The following is a 17,760-nucleotide window of genomic DNA, read 5'->3' on the forward strand; positions in this document are numbered from 1 at the left end:
AAACGATAATTAAAATAGCGGAAAGTGATGACGTTTTACACATCGTTCACAATCTTCAATGAATGTTGACAGACTAAGGATAATTAGTTTGTTCTTTCGACAAAATCTACCCTTCATTGAAAACAACACTTCAGAGTTCTTTCTAGCTATGATTATACATGAAAAAGTACGTCATTTTCTTTATTTGTTTATGAAATAGTCCATTGAATCACGTTTGTAGAATGTAAGTTAATCATGTTAATTGTCAATCTCAATTCTCATGTCAAAATTATTATCTGGTGAACTTGGAGTTGGGTAAATTTATGTGAGTCAGAAATTGAATGTTAGGTACCATTCATTTAAAACACAATTTAATAAGAGAAACTAATGTTTTTCACACTGATTTGATCAAATAAAATGTCTGTAGTTTAAGACTAAATTTACACTACACATTTATAAATTATATACTGGCATGTGAGCAGTTCCCATTGAGAAGCACAGTACCCATATTTTTGTTTAAAAGCTTGATTTTTAGTTGCATCCTTTAAAAATTGATAACAAAGCAAGCAGATGTACAAAAGAGACAAAATCAAATTGTGAGTTTGGCAGTACATATAAAATTTTTTCATTTTAAATCAGTGTCACTAGGTCTTCAGCGTACCTGTTTATATACTATGACATGAATGAACGATGAAGACAGACCCGTATATTCAAAATAATTTTATTTAAGTACCAAAAAAAATAAAGACAATAAGTAAAAACATCTTGAATTATAAATATTGAAATCATGTCTACAAATATGTTCTAAATATAGTACACAAATCTACTCTTATCGGTTCCAGCGTATTACGTCATACAAGGTCTCGTGTAGCTCCTAAATGTCAAGGCCGACTGTAGTCGGCGTAATTGATGTTTCACAGTTAAATAGGCAATTTTAATGACTGTATTAATATTTTGATACTTTAGATGGTATAGAACGATATTAAAATAATTGCACAATTATTCTGGTTAGGTTTCGTGAAGGGTCCAATCCAAAACTTATATGCCTCATCAAATGAAAAGCGAAAATGTTAAAAGCGGCTTTTAAAGTTTTAGAAGCCAGAACTACACTTCCACAGGTCTGTCTATTGTCAAAACATGACCTTGTAAATGATGGGGAATTAAAATATCTACCTGTTAGGCCTGTTAAAGGGTTTTCCACTTGTACATGTACGTTGTACCACCTGTGTACAGATAAGAGGGAAATGTGATGAAAACCTGTTTAATTATCAGAATTTGACCTATATCACTTTATTAAATAATCTTATGGGTTTAATTAGTAAAATATCATGCATACAAGCACGATATTGCATTTTATTGCTTTCGGGGTACAGTGACAGGTTACAGATACCAGTGTTCAGCCTATGCCGTATATTCTGAATGACATCTATTTATCTCTGGCAAAAACGGTCTCTTCAACAATTATAAATAAGTCTGATATAACAACATTGTATAATTATAATTGGTTATATTTTATGTATGAGAACTAAGTACTTCTCTTCATATAAAGTAATGGGTAATTTTTGAATTTCCATAATTTGTGTGGCAAGCCGAAGGTTGACATGTTACAATCAAATTTTTAGTGAGTAAGCGGAAAATAGAATTTTTTAGTAATTACAATTTTTGAATTTGAACTGCTTGCATACCATAGACATAGCAGTGATACTAGTCCAAATAATAAGACTTGTCAAAGAGACATTAAAAGCTATTTCTTGAACGGACAATGTCTTTTTTTCAAAGTCCAACCATAAACTGCATTTTTCTACACTGACACTCCCCAATTAGAAGCTGTTAGTCCTAAATGAAAGGAAGAATTTAGGGCCCTTTTTACCTGATACAATATCTGTTGTTTTTAAACTAATTCCTAAGATTTCATTTTTCAGTGAAGAAATGAATACACATAATCCTGCTTTGCCTTAATTTGTCTGTCAACAGTAATTGGGTTTAATCTTTAATAGTAATCAGTGCAAACATAAACAGTATCCCTCTATATTTCTGGTGTCCTCTGGTCTATATACCTGCAAATATTGGAGACCAGCTAACAACTACACACATTATTTTCATTTATCCTTCTAAATTCAAAAGCACTCATTTCAGTTGTTAAATCTTTATATTGCCTGTAGTATTTGCCGATTTAGAGAGACAGGATAAGACTCGATCGGCCATATTCATTTCATTTAAAGTTATCATGACATTGATTTTTTACGATGCTGTCATAACATGTCCGCTGAAGAAATAAAAATTTTGACTAGCAAAAGTGGTGTCTATAATTTTTCTTTGCGTAAAAATGACAGTTTAAATTAGGGGTAGTGGTTTGACAGTAGAAAAAAAAACCAGTTAAATGGGTCAACGCTTAATTAATTAGGCTATCACTGATGCATACTGATGTGAAAGTCAGATAAAGAAACTTAAATTAAACTTTTAACAATCAATCTCATGCATGGTTACCTAGAAATATAAGAGGAGGACTAGCACTGATGATATAGCTGAATTCTTTTAGTTTACACTTTTTAGTCTGTTTTTATAGACCTTACATTTATGTTTACAAAAATTCTTTTAACAAAATACAGTGTGGACTGTGGTACTGACTCTTTCTTACATCATGTATCTTTTATTTATACAGATATAGTTGAAATATAATATGCATATTTATAATGTTTGCTGATGATATAGCTTTTATTGCAGATACAGTTCACTGTCAGTGTTTTTTTTCTTCTTTATATAACTTATTACTACCCTAAAACGGTACTGTTCCCAATAGAAAATAGACATTAAAATTCCCAATTTCCAATGTTTAAATTCCCAAAATGGCTGTTCAAATTCTTACAAGGCTAACTGATTTTTCTGAAATCATTTAATTTAAATCCAACATTTTCATATAAATTACCACTCAATAGTTCTACCTGGACAGTGGAAGCTGTTAGCTATCTTTATTCATGGTGACTAATCTTATTTGTAGCTGAAAAAATGCATTAAAAAAATTCCCAATCTAAGTCAAAATAACGCATTTTTTCCCAATCCGTCTGGTACCGGCGCCATTCCCAAAGTAGAGAAAAAAAACGCTGACTGCGTTCAAAGTAAACTTAATTTTCTATATGAATTTTGCAATATTTGGGGATCAATATTAATAAAACTTAAGAAATGGTGTTTAAAATGGTGGACATAGCACAGGAACTATAAGATGGTTTTATAATGATTTCCCCTTTGAGGTTGTAGATGGTTTTAGTTATGTTTATACTTTTTATGTAGGTGTCATTGCATAAAATGGCAGAGAGCACATCTGTTAAAGCAAATCAAGTTCTAGTAATATCTCTATTAAAATCATTATATCATCTATTTCCTTGTTCTGAATCAATTTTTTTTTTAATTATTTGATAGTAAAATAGCTCCAATGTATGTATATTTATGGGGCTGAATTTTGGGGAATTGAAAAACAGGATTCAGTTGAGCGGATACATTTACATGTATATGCGTGAAAGCGATTTAAGAATGCTTCAATAAAAGCATGTAACACAGCAATCCTTGGTGACTGTGGACGCCATAGCATGTACTGTGTTACTGCCAAAAAGGCTGAAAAGTATTGGTTCTGAATATTCTTAATATATACCTAAGCCAAATTACTTTTTTGTCAAAAATCTTACCAGAATTCTTGTCACAGTATTATTTGATTCTAATGGTTACAAAAACTGGGCTACAAAATTATATTACATCTACATGTATACCAACTTTGGTTTAGTTATGTTTGGGATGCCTAAGGTGTTGGTATTATTAGTCTTTTTTTGTTTGTTTATTATCATCGCTTAAGTTAAGTGGTCTAGTAAGTGCCAGGACTCAAGTAAACTTTATTTTACCATAAAATTACATTGATAAAATTAATATATAAATTCAGAAAGCCCTTAGTTGCTTTTAGAACAGCTTCACATGAACTTAGGATTGGCATCTGAAATTATCACAAGAAGAGAGAACTTGTATATCATTGTCAAAAACATGATAGAAGCAGAGTACCATTTCCTCCTTATTTGTCCACTTTATACTAGTTTACGTTTAAAGTATTTAAATGAAAAGTTCTATGTAGCACCTATTATTTTTGTTTGTTTACTATATTATATCTAAAAATTTCATCTACTGTAGTGTATAATACAGTATATGTCATTAATATTTGAATTTATATTTTACAGGTGATATAGTGTATGAGCATATTCCTATTTGAGAGAATACAAAGTCTGGTGTTGATTTGTGATAGCTTTCAGTCAAACATTCTGCCATGGTGCACTAAGAGTCTCTAGCCTCAAACAACTTCTCAACATATACAGGATGAGTAACAATCCTAACCATTCGTCACAGTATGTGACAGTAGAAGTGGGTGATTCCACGTTCACTATTCTAAAACGTTACCAGAATCTCAGGCCTATTGGCTCAGGTGCTCAGGGAATTGTCTGGTAAGTTGAAGTTATTAATTAATTTTGTCAATCAAAATGAGACTGCAAAATAAGCATTGGCTTAACAGTTACAAAATGACCAATTCAAGGATTGGTTTCTTTAGGATATTCATAATTTAAAACTCTATAATAGTATTTTAAAGAAATTTTTATGCCTTGCCATGAAATGAAGTAAGGGAATATAGTGTTAACCCTTGGCTGCATGTGTTTTTTAGTGGGTGTGTTTAAAAAAAGTGTATACTATGTGTTGGTTCATAACTTCTGCATGCGTGATGGGATAACTTAAATAAAGAAAACACTATGTTGAGCTCAAGACACAGGTCTGCTGCTCAAAGACAGAAATGGTTAAACTTAGTGTTTTGTCATATTGTCTCAAGTGCAGAAAGTGTTTTTGTTTGGTACTAAATTCTGCATGCATGATGGGATTTCAAAATGAAATTGGTATGCATGATCACCATAAGGTCAAAGTCCACTTTAAGGTCAATGGTGTCACTCAAGTTTGTCCACTTTCCTCTTTTGCTTTTAACTTTGGATTGTCAAAACTTTTGACAAATGTTTTCCCTAATCCCCATGGTGAGAGGGTTTGTCACTATCAACACCAAGGTCAAGGTTGGAGGTAAATATGTCATATGATTGGGCGGGCTATGGACACGTTTCTAGTCTTTAATTTAGTTGATAGTATGGCAAGAGCAAAGGTGGTTGTTTAATATATATACCCATTGAACTATACTGTTACCATGTTTTACCCTTACATCATGATGGTATTACATTCTGTAATAGATGTCAAAATCATTTACACCAAGTGTGTTTGTTTTTTGTTTGCACTTAGGTTTGTTTCTCTTGTTTTATGGTACAGGAGTATTATACAAATTCCTTAGTTTATTGTTACTGAAAACTTGCACTTGATGAGTTCAAAAAGTACAGTCATTAGATCAACAAATCTTTATTTATAACTTTGGCTCATTATAGAGAATGTTAGGTCTGTGACACCTTGTTCAATTTAATTTCAGGCATTGTACATGTGATTTCTTTAAAAGTTATAGCATTCCACATCCACTCTGTTATATTGAGTTATTTATTGGAACAAATTGGCAGTCTTTTGTGTAAAATCAAGTTAGTATTGATGCAGAATCTTAGAACACTTACTCTGTAACATTTAACTGCCTGCCAATGCTTACAGGAAATATCATTATAGAACTTGCAGATTAACTATAAATACAACAAATCAATTGACAATTATGAATTTAAGAAAGAAGAATACATGCATGATTTATTTATTGCAAGATTTAATTTTTGTCAATTATTGTATGTGACATAATGTTACACATGAACTATTGTAAATGATTTGTCATGGTTACAAATTTGAAGCAACTGGATGAAAACTATTACAATGTCATATAGTTGACTAAGTATTTTGTTATAAATATCTCATTCAATCATCAATAATTTGTTTTAACCAATATCTTTTATAAAAATAAATTTTGTTAGCAAAGTGAATTTTACAAAAATGCGGAGTCCAAGCGGGAAGACATTTTTACTTTTAATCTGTTCTAAACATAGGGATGGCATAAAATCATATTCTTTGCTGTATATTTTTGTATGTAAGGTTTTTGTATGAACTGCCAATAAATAATGATACAGTAAGAAGCTAGATAAGCAGGTTTGTGAGCAATCTTTAACTGTTGTTTGATTTACAATGTTGTCTGGGGCATAAACCATAATTATAGTACTTATAAACTAGTTGTAAATTCTCTTAGACTAAGTTAGGAAAAAATAAATGGTAAAACCTATTAAGTTTCAGGAAATACCTAAAATTTCTTATAGTCAACATCCACTTGTTATTATTTATTGGATGGACAGGCACACATTTGATTTATCTAGATAATAATACTCTTGGAACATTATTGTTCAAAATCAAATCATGTCTCTGTTTAAAGAAACCCAGGTCTCATTATTACAGTGCTAATTAAAACTGCACCTTTTATATTATATAACTTAAACTCGTCAGGAATTTTGATAGTTTTTGTTAAATTATCTTAAGTTTTGTTGTTCTATTCTATAATGATAGCAGGCTGTTTTTTGGGGGCATTCTGTCTACTAGGATATTTCTTCTGAAATGTCATTGATTACTGGGGATTTTCTTAACATCACTAAACAGTCACTCCCGATATAGTACTTAAGTCAATACCCATCCATATCATTGATGTATATATATTTTTGTATCAGCTTTAAATTTTAACTAAAATAGTGCCATTACCTTTACGTGCATGTCTGTAAACTATCAGCAGAAGATAAAGTATAATTATAATGATTTTGATCATGAGACAGTAAGATACACAAATAGAGAATCTGTCTGACACACTGACATTCTTGTAATAAATCATTTATTCAGGGAGTGCTTACATTTTTTTTTCTCTCCCAGAAATGTATAAATTATTTGGAGGAAATACTGGTTACATTTTCTCAGAGATTGTAAATGTGTTAGGCATTAACTTGTTTTACAAACCTAATTTCTTAATTAAATCAATCAAATTGCTAGTGTACAGTAATTTTATTAGTACAGGTCAGTTTCAGCATAAATCTTCATTAACCTCAAATTTACATCTTATTTTTATTTCCATCATGTGTGCATCATAGGATAGTATCAAGCCTACAAGTCATCTCATCCCAAACAACTAATGATATTTGTAGTTTTAGCACACACCTTATCAGACTTCTCCTTAATTCTGTATAGCTCCCCTATGAATGGACATTACTGCAGCCAATTACCATGGCTGACATTATCCCTGACAGAATCTGTCAGAACTATAAACACTAGCACTATACTATGTCACAAAAACTCCATACAAACATATTGATTGTAGACCTGTTTGTGGGGAAAGTCGGGTGTAGAATGACCTGTTGTTAGGATATGTGTGTTCTCACTGACAAACTTATAAATATTTAAAAGGATATTGCTGTAAAAAACAACTGCGTCTGTAACACATAAATACATGGCAATATAAAATTTCAGTACACAAGATGGTAATTTTTCTGTTGTTTTCTATACACAAAGTTAGCATTTTGAACTTTTGTCATAAAGTAGCCTATATCTGTTACTTAATGACATTAAAATTTACTTAAAAGACATTTAATTACAGGTAAATGCTTGTTATCATAAAAACTTATGAATTGTTTTTGTTAACATGTAGAGATTTTGCAATGTATACAATGCCATGTTTCACATATTACTAGCATAACAAATGTCACTTCTTTTTAAAGAATGTACATGATTTGTCGAATTTAGCCTATTAATGATAGGAAAGAAAGTGGGCCGGGAAGCTGAGTCAGTTGCTGACTGACTTGCAATCTTTTGCCCTTCATCATTGTAGTTTCCAATCACTTTTAGGACAACAGTTTATTACTTCTTGTAAGATAGATACTTGTATAAACTGTGTGTAGGACTGTTTTCCTTCTATAGCAGGGACCATTATAGGGCTGCTTCCTTAAAGAAAAAATCTTTAAAAGTCATGTAGTTTCCCCAAAAATTGAATTTACATCGAGTTTTTTCTTCCCCTTTTACAATTATACTGTGTATTTTTTTCCCAAAATTAAGGGCAGGGCTGCTTCCCCAACCTCTTAATTAAAAGAAGTCCCAAATACACATATCCTGCTAGGTTGTAGAAAGGTCAATTGGTTCCTTGGGAAATGATGGAATATTGTTAAATGACCATGACAGTATCATTGTGACTGCCCCTGCGAGAATTCCATGAATAATTCATGAACTGTTCATGAACATATTCATGGACAAGTTCATGAATGTGCATGAACAACAAATGAGACTTTTTTTCGTTCATGAATATATGTTCATTAACATTCATGAATATATCGATTCATGAATTGTCCATGAAAGAAAAAAGTCTCATTTGTTGTTCATGCACATTCATGAACTTGCTCAAATGCACATTCATGAAATTGTTCATGAATATGTTCACGAACAATTCCAAAAACTTCTCCCAGGGGTCATAATAATGTGACATCACAATCAATTTTCATTTAATTCTAAAGACTGCTGATTTGTACCAGCCATAAAATGCACAATAGGACAGTGTTTTAGTACAAATACAAAACACAAAAGCCCATTACACAGGTAATGAAACTTGTTAAACACTGTGCTCATTGATTCCCTATGTAACAAATTGAATTTGTCATTAGAATTCATGACTTGCCAGTTTGCTCTTCAATTTATTTCTTTGACACAATTTTTCCTAAGATTTTATATAGTCCATTATGTAAATACATCATTTTTCGTTCATTTTGCTAAGTCATTGTTATTTATTCCATTTTCAAGTAAGTTTGCACCGAAAAGTTTGTTAAAACACATGTAGACCTTTGTTTCTGGCGGCCATGTTGACTTTGCATTATGGGTTTACCAAGGTCAGCCAACTCTTTTTGATGATCAAGTGAGTTCATGAACTCACGAGAGTTCATGAACTGAAATTTTTCAGTTCATGAGTTCTGTGAATTTTTTCTAACACTAAAAAGTATTCACAAAAAAAATAGGGTGGGTTAAATTGTAAAGACAAATTGTTTTTAAAAAGTTCATGATTATTTGTCAGCTTTGTTCAAATGAACATACCAAAATTGTTCATGAACAGAGCAAGAATGATGCCAAAATGTTCATGAACACATCAACTGATCATGAACAACCATACATATTCATGAACTTTGAATGTTCATTGAATATTTTGTTCATGAACATTTTCTGCCCAAGATGAATGAACAATTGAAAGATGTTCATGAATATTCATGAACTGTTCATTGAAAATTCATGAATTTGATGAACAATGCTTTCGCAGGGGGGGTGGAACATAAATCCCATCCCACTTGCAGGGGGGAAAAAAGGTGTTTTTTTTCTATCCCCAAGAATAAAAAAATTTTAAAAAAAAGCAAAACTTTTTAAGCACCCCAAAACTTTTTTTACAAAAATAATGCAAATTTTAATTTTTTTTATTTATTCTCTATAAATGTAGTTTAAATGTTGCTTTCATAATTAAATAACACCATCATTAAAATTTTATGATAAATTTATCACCTATTGTTTTTTATTTTTAAGTAAAAAGATTAAAAACTGCTAACAGTTTTTAATGGGTTTTAAAAAATTTTTTTCATCATTATTTAAAACAGGTTTTTTTGGAAAACTTTTTAAAAAATAACTTAAAGGGACATGTTTTTTTTTCTTTGGGAATTTAATGCTTCAATTTCTAGAAACTTTCCAAAAACTTTAAAATTTTTTAAAATTTAAAAAAAATTTAAAGGAAAAAATCACAAAACATTAAATATGTAGTTTAAAAGACATTTTTTAAATGCATTAAAGTGAAAAGGGTTTTATCTTTTTATTTAAAGTTATTTTCTGTTTTCATATAAGGAAGTAAGAACATAATTTTACCATGTATAAGAACATATACCAGTTATATAGTCAGACAGGGAGATGTCTAGCAGTATTATAATGACAGTAACAGGTTGTTGTAAGTCGTCTCTCTGGCAACAGGTCAAATATCCCAACAATTGATCATGCTTTACTTCATTCTATCCTAAACTTACAGTTGATTAGTAATTTACAATATGGACAATAGATTGAGTTTGAAGGTCAATGATCAATGTCTTAAATTACCTTCCATTATTGTCTCTCAATATATATTTTTCATCTCATTGTTTACTATGAAAGGCACAGCTGTAAGGTAAATTTTCTGTCATTTACACTAGGAAAACAATGTGAACTAATCTACCCTTATTAGAAATGCTGTTTGTGGCTTATACCTGAAATAGGAAGCAGTTTCATCTGCTCACTATTTAATTTTTCCTTTTAAAAAAGTCTTTTGGAAATTGGGAAACCTTGCCGTAGTGTAAAATATTTAATTAATTTTTCATTTTTTTAACACTCAATCCCGAATATTCCAAATCTCAGTAAAAATTTGAAAAAGTAAAACAAAATCTTTGTGTTAAAACCCTTTCCCAGGGATATTGAAAGGGGAAATTTGTTGGTTTAAAGTATTTCCTGGCTAGATATTGCTGCATAATTTCACTGTTCCTCCCTGTATGTTTTATTCCCTGTTGTATACAAGACAGATTATAAATCATTTGGGCATATACTGGTGGTCAGGATGCTTTATACTGTTTATGCTAATTCACTAGACAATCTTAGAGTTTTCTGAAACTTCTTAAGATGTTTCCTTCAATTCTAAAAGGTTTTGTCTCCTCCTTTTTTTATTCTTAAAAAATCTTTATTATCAATAATAATTTAAAAGCACCGTTGGATTATTTGCAAGCCTATATCTACACTTAAGTGCAAGTTCTTTCCTGGTTCTTTGGATTGGTTAAAGTAATTAATTTGACTACCAGATGAAATCATTCTAACAATAGAGTTTTAAAAAGCGTTAAGAGAATATTGTTTCTGAATCAGATTTTTTTGAGTTCCCTAGGGAGTAAAGTAAGGAGAAAACTGTAAAGATGTGTGAGATTATTGTAAGATATGTCAGACATGAATCATTGTATGACCCATATCTCCATACACTGTCAGATCAATACATGAGTAACAACATAACAAAATCAATCAAGTCTTCTTATTGACCTTAATAAACAAGATCATGTTCTGCCTTATTAATGATAGCATGTTCTCTGTCGACTCTTATTGGAAAGTAAAGGTATGTGATGTAATTTCCATGTTCACAATCATTACCATTTATAGAATAAGCCCATAGAAAGAAGTTACATCGTTTTCATTGGTGTTGTTAGGTTTTACATTAGCATATCTGACATTTATTTTATTTCCACAAATAACATTGAAGCATAACAGGTGTTTTAATTTAATTTTATTGTATAAAAATTCAGACCACATCTTGTAATAAAGTTTACCTGATTTACATATTGAAGAAATGATTTCTGTTTGGTTTATATGGTGAAAAAAATCATAAAATTTAATGACTTCGAATAACTTTGCACTTGCTTGGCTATTACAAGTTTACATTTCTAAAATTACATTTTAGCTATATGGTATTATGATAAGATTATATTAGTCTAATTATATATTTTATCAAAATAGAATTTTGCCATACCCCTTCATTTTGGGCATATTGGGGTCAAATTTTATTCTTCAAATTTTGACAAATTAAAGGGTGTTTAACTGGTCATGGGTTAAAACTTAAATTTTTTTTTTAAAATTGGATGGGTAGAAAACCAGGTTTTAAAAAGGTTTTTCTGTTGTCCCCTTTATTTAAGTTTGCCCAGTACAGGTTTTCTGTATTTATGTTAATTATGAACATTTTAATTTAAACTGGTGCTTTTACTTTTAAAAAATTTCCCAAACGGGCATTGATCAGAATTAAAAGTTTGATGCCTTATTATAAAATAAATTCCCATCTGATTAATTATCAGATTTTTTCATTAAGAAATGTTTCATGGAATGCTTAAATCATTGGAATAAAAAACAAAGTTTGTCTTTTAATCACTTGAAAATCAATGATCCCCAAAAAAATCAAGTTAAATTCTCTGGAATAGTCAAAAAAGATTTGAGGGTTTTTTAAAAAATTGGGTCTGTGGTCTTTTCTACCAACCAGAGACCCAAGAAATAAAATTATCCCTTTGTAAACATTAAAATTTTGTTTTTTATATAACTTTTTAAAATTTTTACGGGTTTTCTGGTTCATACAAAGACTATTTTTTGGAAACTTTAAATGATTGACAAGGAAACAAAAACCCTTTTAGATTTAATTTTGTTGCTTTCAAAAAATTTTTTAAAAAAAAAAATACATAAACAAGTTTGACTTCGGGTTAATTTTTCCTTTTTCCTCACAACTTTGACATTACTGTGATGTTCTTATGCAAGACATTATATAGTTATTTGGATATCAATTGTAATATTGATATCAATTGTAATTTGTTTATCATTTTTAATTTGGATTTCAATTTTAATTTAGATGTAACTTGTAATTTAGATATCAATTGTTATTTTGATTTCAATTGTAATTTAGATATCAATTGTAATTTTAGTATCAGTTGTGCTGGTTTAACATGTACTGTAAGCATTTATTGCTTTAATGAAGGATTTACTGTGGACATATATAGTCACAGACTTTTGTTTTGTTTCCAATCATCCACAAAGTGAATATGTTATCTGTTTAATGATCTTAATTGTAGATTAAACTTGAACCATTCCCAAACAGTTGCTAAGTTAAATCTCTGGAAGCTAGACATATAATATGGGGTTACAAGAAAGTAAATGAGACACAAGACTTTTTCTGGCTAGTCTGTAATAGTATAGACTGAAAGTTACGGTATTCAATATATTGAATATATAGTTATGTACATGACCCTAATTCATAGAAATCTAAACATTTTAATGGTTAAAGGTAAAGTTTTTCTGTCCACAAATTTTTTTAACAAAGACCTTAGTATCTATTATGTGAAATCTGCTGATATAATTATGATTGAATATTATAGTTATGGTTTTTTGTTTTTTTGTTTTTCAGTGCTGCGTATGACAGTGTTACAGACACAAATGTTGCAATAAAGAAATTAAGTCGGCCATTCCAGAATGTAACACATGCAAAACGTGCTTATAGAGAATTTGTCTTGATGAAGTTAGTGAATCATAAAAATGTAAGTTTACTATTTTACACTTAAGATGTACCATTTAATTTAGAATACTTTAAGTTGACAATGAATTGATGAAAAAGATCTTTGAATTCAAAATGATCTTTCTGTAGCGACTTAGTTTTCAATGTTTGTGTACACTTGGGGAATGTTTTGCTTGTAGTCTTGAATGTATGGTATGGCTTATTAAATTTTGACTTTATATGTAATGTCTGAAAAAGGAATAATTTCATTATTTTGGAAATATTTCTGTTATCTTTAAGATGATTCACAAAATAATGTAAATGGCAATAGTTTGTGTGGTTATGGCATTTATTCTGTATTTCATTCAGAGACTTTCAAAAATAAAAATAAAATGTCTGCTCCAGCCAAAACATTTCACAACAAGAGTTAAACTTGATATGTCTGTAAGTGTTATGTCACCTAGTTTAGAGGGTATAAGTCTATAATGAATTGTTCCACATTCACAGTTATACTCAGTCTCTCTTGGCATAGAAAACAGATTTTACTCTCATTGTCTGACAGTTGAAATAAAAGACTATTGATTTCTGGTGAAATGTTTCTTTATCCGTTTGTTTTAATTGTCACTAACCACGCAATATACATTCACAGGAAACATGCTTCTTCTCTTATATTGTATGTCTTTGTTAATTGCTTAAAAAACAATCTTAGAATAATTATTTTGCTATGTATATATGATTTATATATTATATTAAAGTTCTTTCTATTAATACCAGTATATTTTGCCAATTTTTAGCTCGACTTTTCTATGAAAAGGGGAGCTATCCTACTCGCCCCGGCGTCGGCGTCGGCGTCGGCGTTGGCGTCACACCTTGGTTAAGTTTTTCGTACCACCCCACTTTATTTCAGAAGTATTACAAGTATGGCTTTGAAACTTACCATACTTGTTCACCATCATAACCTCCATCTACAGACAAGAGTACATAACTCTGTCAAGGTTTTTGACAGAATTATGGCCCTTTTTTGACTTAGAAAGTGTATTGAGCTTGGTTAAGTTTTTTGTACCACCTCACTTTATTTCAAAACCATTGGAGGTATTGCTTTGAAACTGACCATACTTGTTTACCATCACGACCTTCATCAACAGACAAGAGGACATAACTCTGTCAAGGTTTTTGACAGAATTATGCCCCTTTTTGACTTAGAAAATACATTGAATATGGGTAAAATCCACTTATTGCCTTAACCCTTTGAGATATTGCTTTGAAACTTTTAATGCTATTTCACATCATTACCCCCATCTGTACGCAAGAGAAGGTAACTCTGTCAAGGATTTGTTTTAAAAATTAAGGCCTTTTATCGACTTAGAATCTTGGTTAAGTTTTTAGTACCAGTCCACTTTTTGACTGAACTGTTTGAGATATTAATTTGAAAGTTGGAATACTTGTTTACAATCATGATTCTCAAACATGTCCAGGAGAAGGTAATTCTGTCAAAGATTTTATTTGAATTATGGCCCTTAACTGTCAATGTTTTGTATTATAGGCAAGCACTAAAAAACTTAAAAAATCTTAAAAAAATTCATTCCTATCCACTTGTTCACTTTACCATATATATGTCATATAAACATTGCTGTGTGAAAGAGATCCACTTGTGACCAACTGACAACATCTAAAAAAGCTTGATAAAATTTATCTATTACTTGTATTATAAGGTAACTATAATACTTTCACATACAAAGTCAAATCTATATATTATGCTGATTGTACAAAAATATACTGCTTCCTTGGCATAGATTTCTTGAAAAATTATGTTATTATGTCATTTACCAAGGTGTTCTGAGTGACGTAAAAATACCTTATTCTCTTCAAAGTGGGTTTAATACTATTAAATTTATTTAAGGCTCAACTCAGTTTTTTTTTCTTTCTTACCAGCCCTCTTTTGACTTAAACATTTCAAACTTTGCTGCAGTGTTCAAGGGTATCACACAATTCAGTAAAATAATTCTTCACTAAATATCTTAATGCTCATGGCCATTGTTCACTTTAAAAATACAGAGATTCTTGTATTGCCTTTTACTGCAAAAACTTTTTTTATTGGCAAGCAATAAAAAAGTCGAGCGCGCTGTCTTACGGACAGCTCTTGTTATAATTAAAATACCACAATTTATTATTATTGAAGATTTCTGTCTATTTTCTGACATGGACGTTGTTGAATAACTAATTATGGTTGCAATTATGAATATTATGAAACAAAATATTTGAAACATGATTAAATTTATTGAATTTTATATTTGCTTGTTAAATACAATTCCCATGGGAAATTTATAGAAATAGTAAAATATTAGATGAAAGTACCAAACACTGGTTTAATTAAGTTATTGAGCATTTCTCCCCTCAAGGTTATTCCAGTAAAACTAAAATAGACATTTACTTAATTGCTTTCAAGAACAATACAGTAATGCTCTCTTATACTTCCATAAATCCTGTACTGAATTTTTCCCCATTATTGAATTTTTGTACTTATTGTTCTATTTAGTCACATTTTATTATATTTGGTAATTATAATAGTTATTTTCTGAATAAGTTTTGTAATAAAGTATATGTTGTTCTATGAAGACTTATTTGTTATATAAAATATGAATTTTTCAGATTATTGGTTTGTTGAATGCTTTCACACCTCAGAGATCTTTAGAAGAATTTCAAGATGTGTAAGTGTGGTAACATATTGTTTATCAGATCATTAACTGTTTTATATTACAAATCACCTACACCTTGTTACAGTTAAATATTTAGTATTGTTTCTCTTTATTGTAATAATTTAAGCCCTCATAGAGGTGTCTGTGGTGAAGTGCCCCTCGCCCCAGTGGGTTCAAATCCCACCAAGGACTTTGGATTCTTTCATGTGAGGAGGCTATCCAGCAAACTAACAGAATGTCAGTGGTTCTACTGGTATGCTGGTTTATGCCTGAAATAATGTACAGAGGGGCACCTGAGGTCTTTCTCCACCAGTAAAAGCAGGAAAGTCACCATATATGACCTTTAAAACGTAATACCCAACAAAAGAAATAAAAAAAAAGTCTACATATTTACCATTGACCTGTTAAATATCTTAAATGGACTGGTTTATTTTTAAGCCTCGACAAAACCATTTGAGCCGCGTCACGACAAAACCAACATAATGGGTTTGCGACGCAGTCTGATCAGGATCCATGCTGTTAGCTATCAGTTTCTCTACTTGTAATAGGGTTGGTAAGCGAACAGCATGGATCCTGATCAGACTGCGCGGAAGCGCAGGCTGGTCTGGATCCATGCTGGTCGCAAACCCATTACATTGGTTTTGTCGTGACGCGACTCATTTATCATTTTTAGGGAAATTTTGTAAATATATACTTACAGAAAAAGAAACTGTGCAGTTCTTGATTAGACAGCATGGATGTGCTTGCTGATCTTGGTCTGCACAGGTTAAATGGGTATGTTCACCTGCAGGCCAAGGGTTTGAAAAGAAAGATCATTGTTTACAGTAAGAAATTCTAAGCAGAGAAACTGTGGGCCCCATAGTGCACACTAGTGAATTATATACATGTTATCAAAGTGATTTAAAAAGAATTGTCATTGTTGCTTTCTTTAACACTTACAGATATCTAGTCATGGAATTGATGGATGCCAACTTGTGCCAAGTTATACAAATGGATCTTGATCATGAAAGAATGTCATATCTGCTTTATCAAATGCTTTGTGGTATAAAACATTTACATTCTGCTGGAATAATACACAGGGTAAGTGACCAGTATATTATATTGTGTAGTTCTTCAGTGGTAAAACCTCATGTCATAGTGAAGTGTTGCATAAGTGGTTAAGCTATCATGTCATATGTTGGCGATGTACAGGGGATACTAAGCACAGTAATATATCTTTCTATGTTGTCACCCGGGGATATGGAGACAGTTTTAAGTAATGATAAGTCTGATGTCATGATAAGGTTTCATGCCAATGTGTCTACAACATGTTATTTCACTTAATGCTTATTGCTGTAAGTAGAAACCATTGCCTATACTTGTATATTTATGTCTGTAACAAAAGCTGGAAAAGTTGCCATATGACCTTAACTGTGTTGTGCCTTTAAAACTTAGTACCCCATATAAAATATGATATAGACTTAAGAAATATGAAAATTATTCCGATCTTTTCTTTGTGAACACGGGGCCTGCAGGCCAAGGGTTTGAAAAGAAAGATCATTGTTTACAGTAAGAAATTCTAAGCAGTGAAACTGTGGGCCCCATAGTGCACACTAGTGAATTATATACATGTTATCAAAGTGATTTAAAAAGAATTTCATTGTTGCTTTCTTTAACACTTACAGATATCTAGTCATGGAATTGATGGATGCCAACTTGTGCCAAGTTATACAAATGGATCTTGATCATGAAAGAATGTCATATCTGCTTTATCAAATGCTTTGTGGTATAAAACATTTACATTCTGCTGGAATAATACACAGGGTAAGTGACCAGTATATTATATTGTGTAGTTCTTCAGTGGTAAAACCTCATGTCATAGTGAAGTGTTGCCTAAGTGGTTAAGCGTCCATGTCATATGTTGGAGATGTACAGGGGATACTAAGTACAGTTATATATCTTTCTATGTTGTCACCCGGTGATATGGAGACAGTTTTAAGTAATGATAAGTCTGATGTCATGATAAGGCTTCAT

The 17,760-nt window shown here is 31.0% G+C and overlaps 1 protein-coding gene across 1 annotated transcript in view; it reads left to right on the forward strand.

The window, feature by feature from the left end:
* Nucleotides 1–9: 9 nt before the first annotated feature.
* LOC132729013 (stress-activated protein kinase JNK-like) overlaps nucleotides 10–17,760 on the forward strand; it is a 33,750-nt gene continuing 15,999 nt past the window's right edge. Inside the window, exons 1-5 of the mRNA XM_060714747.1 lie at nucleotides 10–166; nucleotides 4,197–4,457; nucleotides 12,965–13,094; nucleotides 15,701–15,759; nucleotides 16,689–16,827. Of these exons, the coding sequence (XP_060570730.1) occupies nucleotides 4,333–4,457; nucleotides 12,965–13,094; nucleotides 15,701–15,759; nucleotides 16,689–16,827 (453 nt within the window). The 5' untranslated portion in view covers nucleotides 10–166; nucleotides 4,197–4,332. The remainder of the gene's footprint in view (nucleotides 167–4,196; nucleotides 4,458–12,964; nucleotides 13,095–15,700; nucleotides 15,760–16,688; nucleotides 16,828–17,760) is intronic.

Source organism: Ruditapes philippinarum, unplaced genomic scaffold (assembly GCF_026571515.1).
Source record: "Ruditapes philippinarum isolate M1 unplaced genomic scaffold, ASM2657151v2 ctg88_1_1_1_1, whole genome shotgun sequence".
Classification (NCBI taxonomy): domain Eukaryota; kingdom Metazoa; phylum Mollusca; class Bivalvia; order Venerida; family Veneridae; genus Ruditapes; species Ruditapes philippinarum.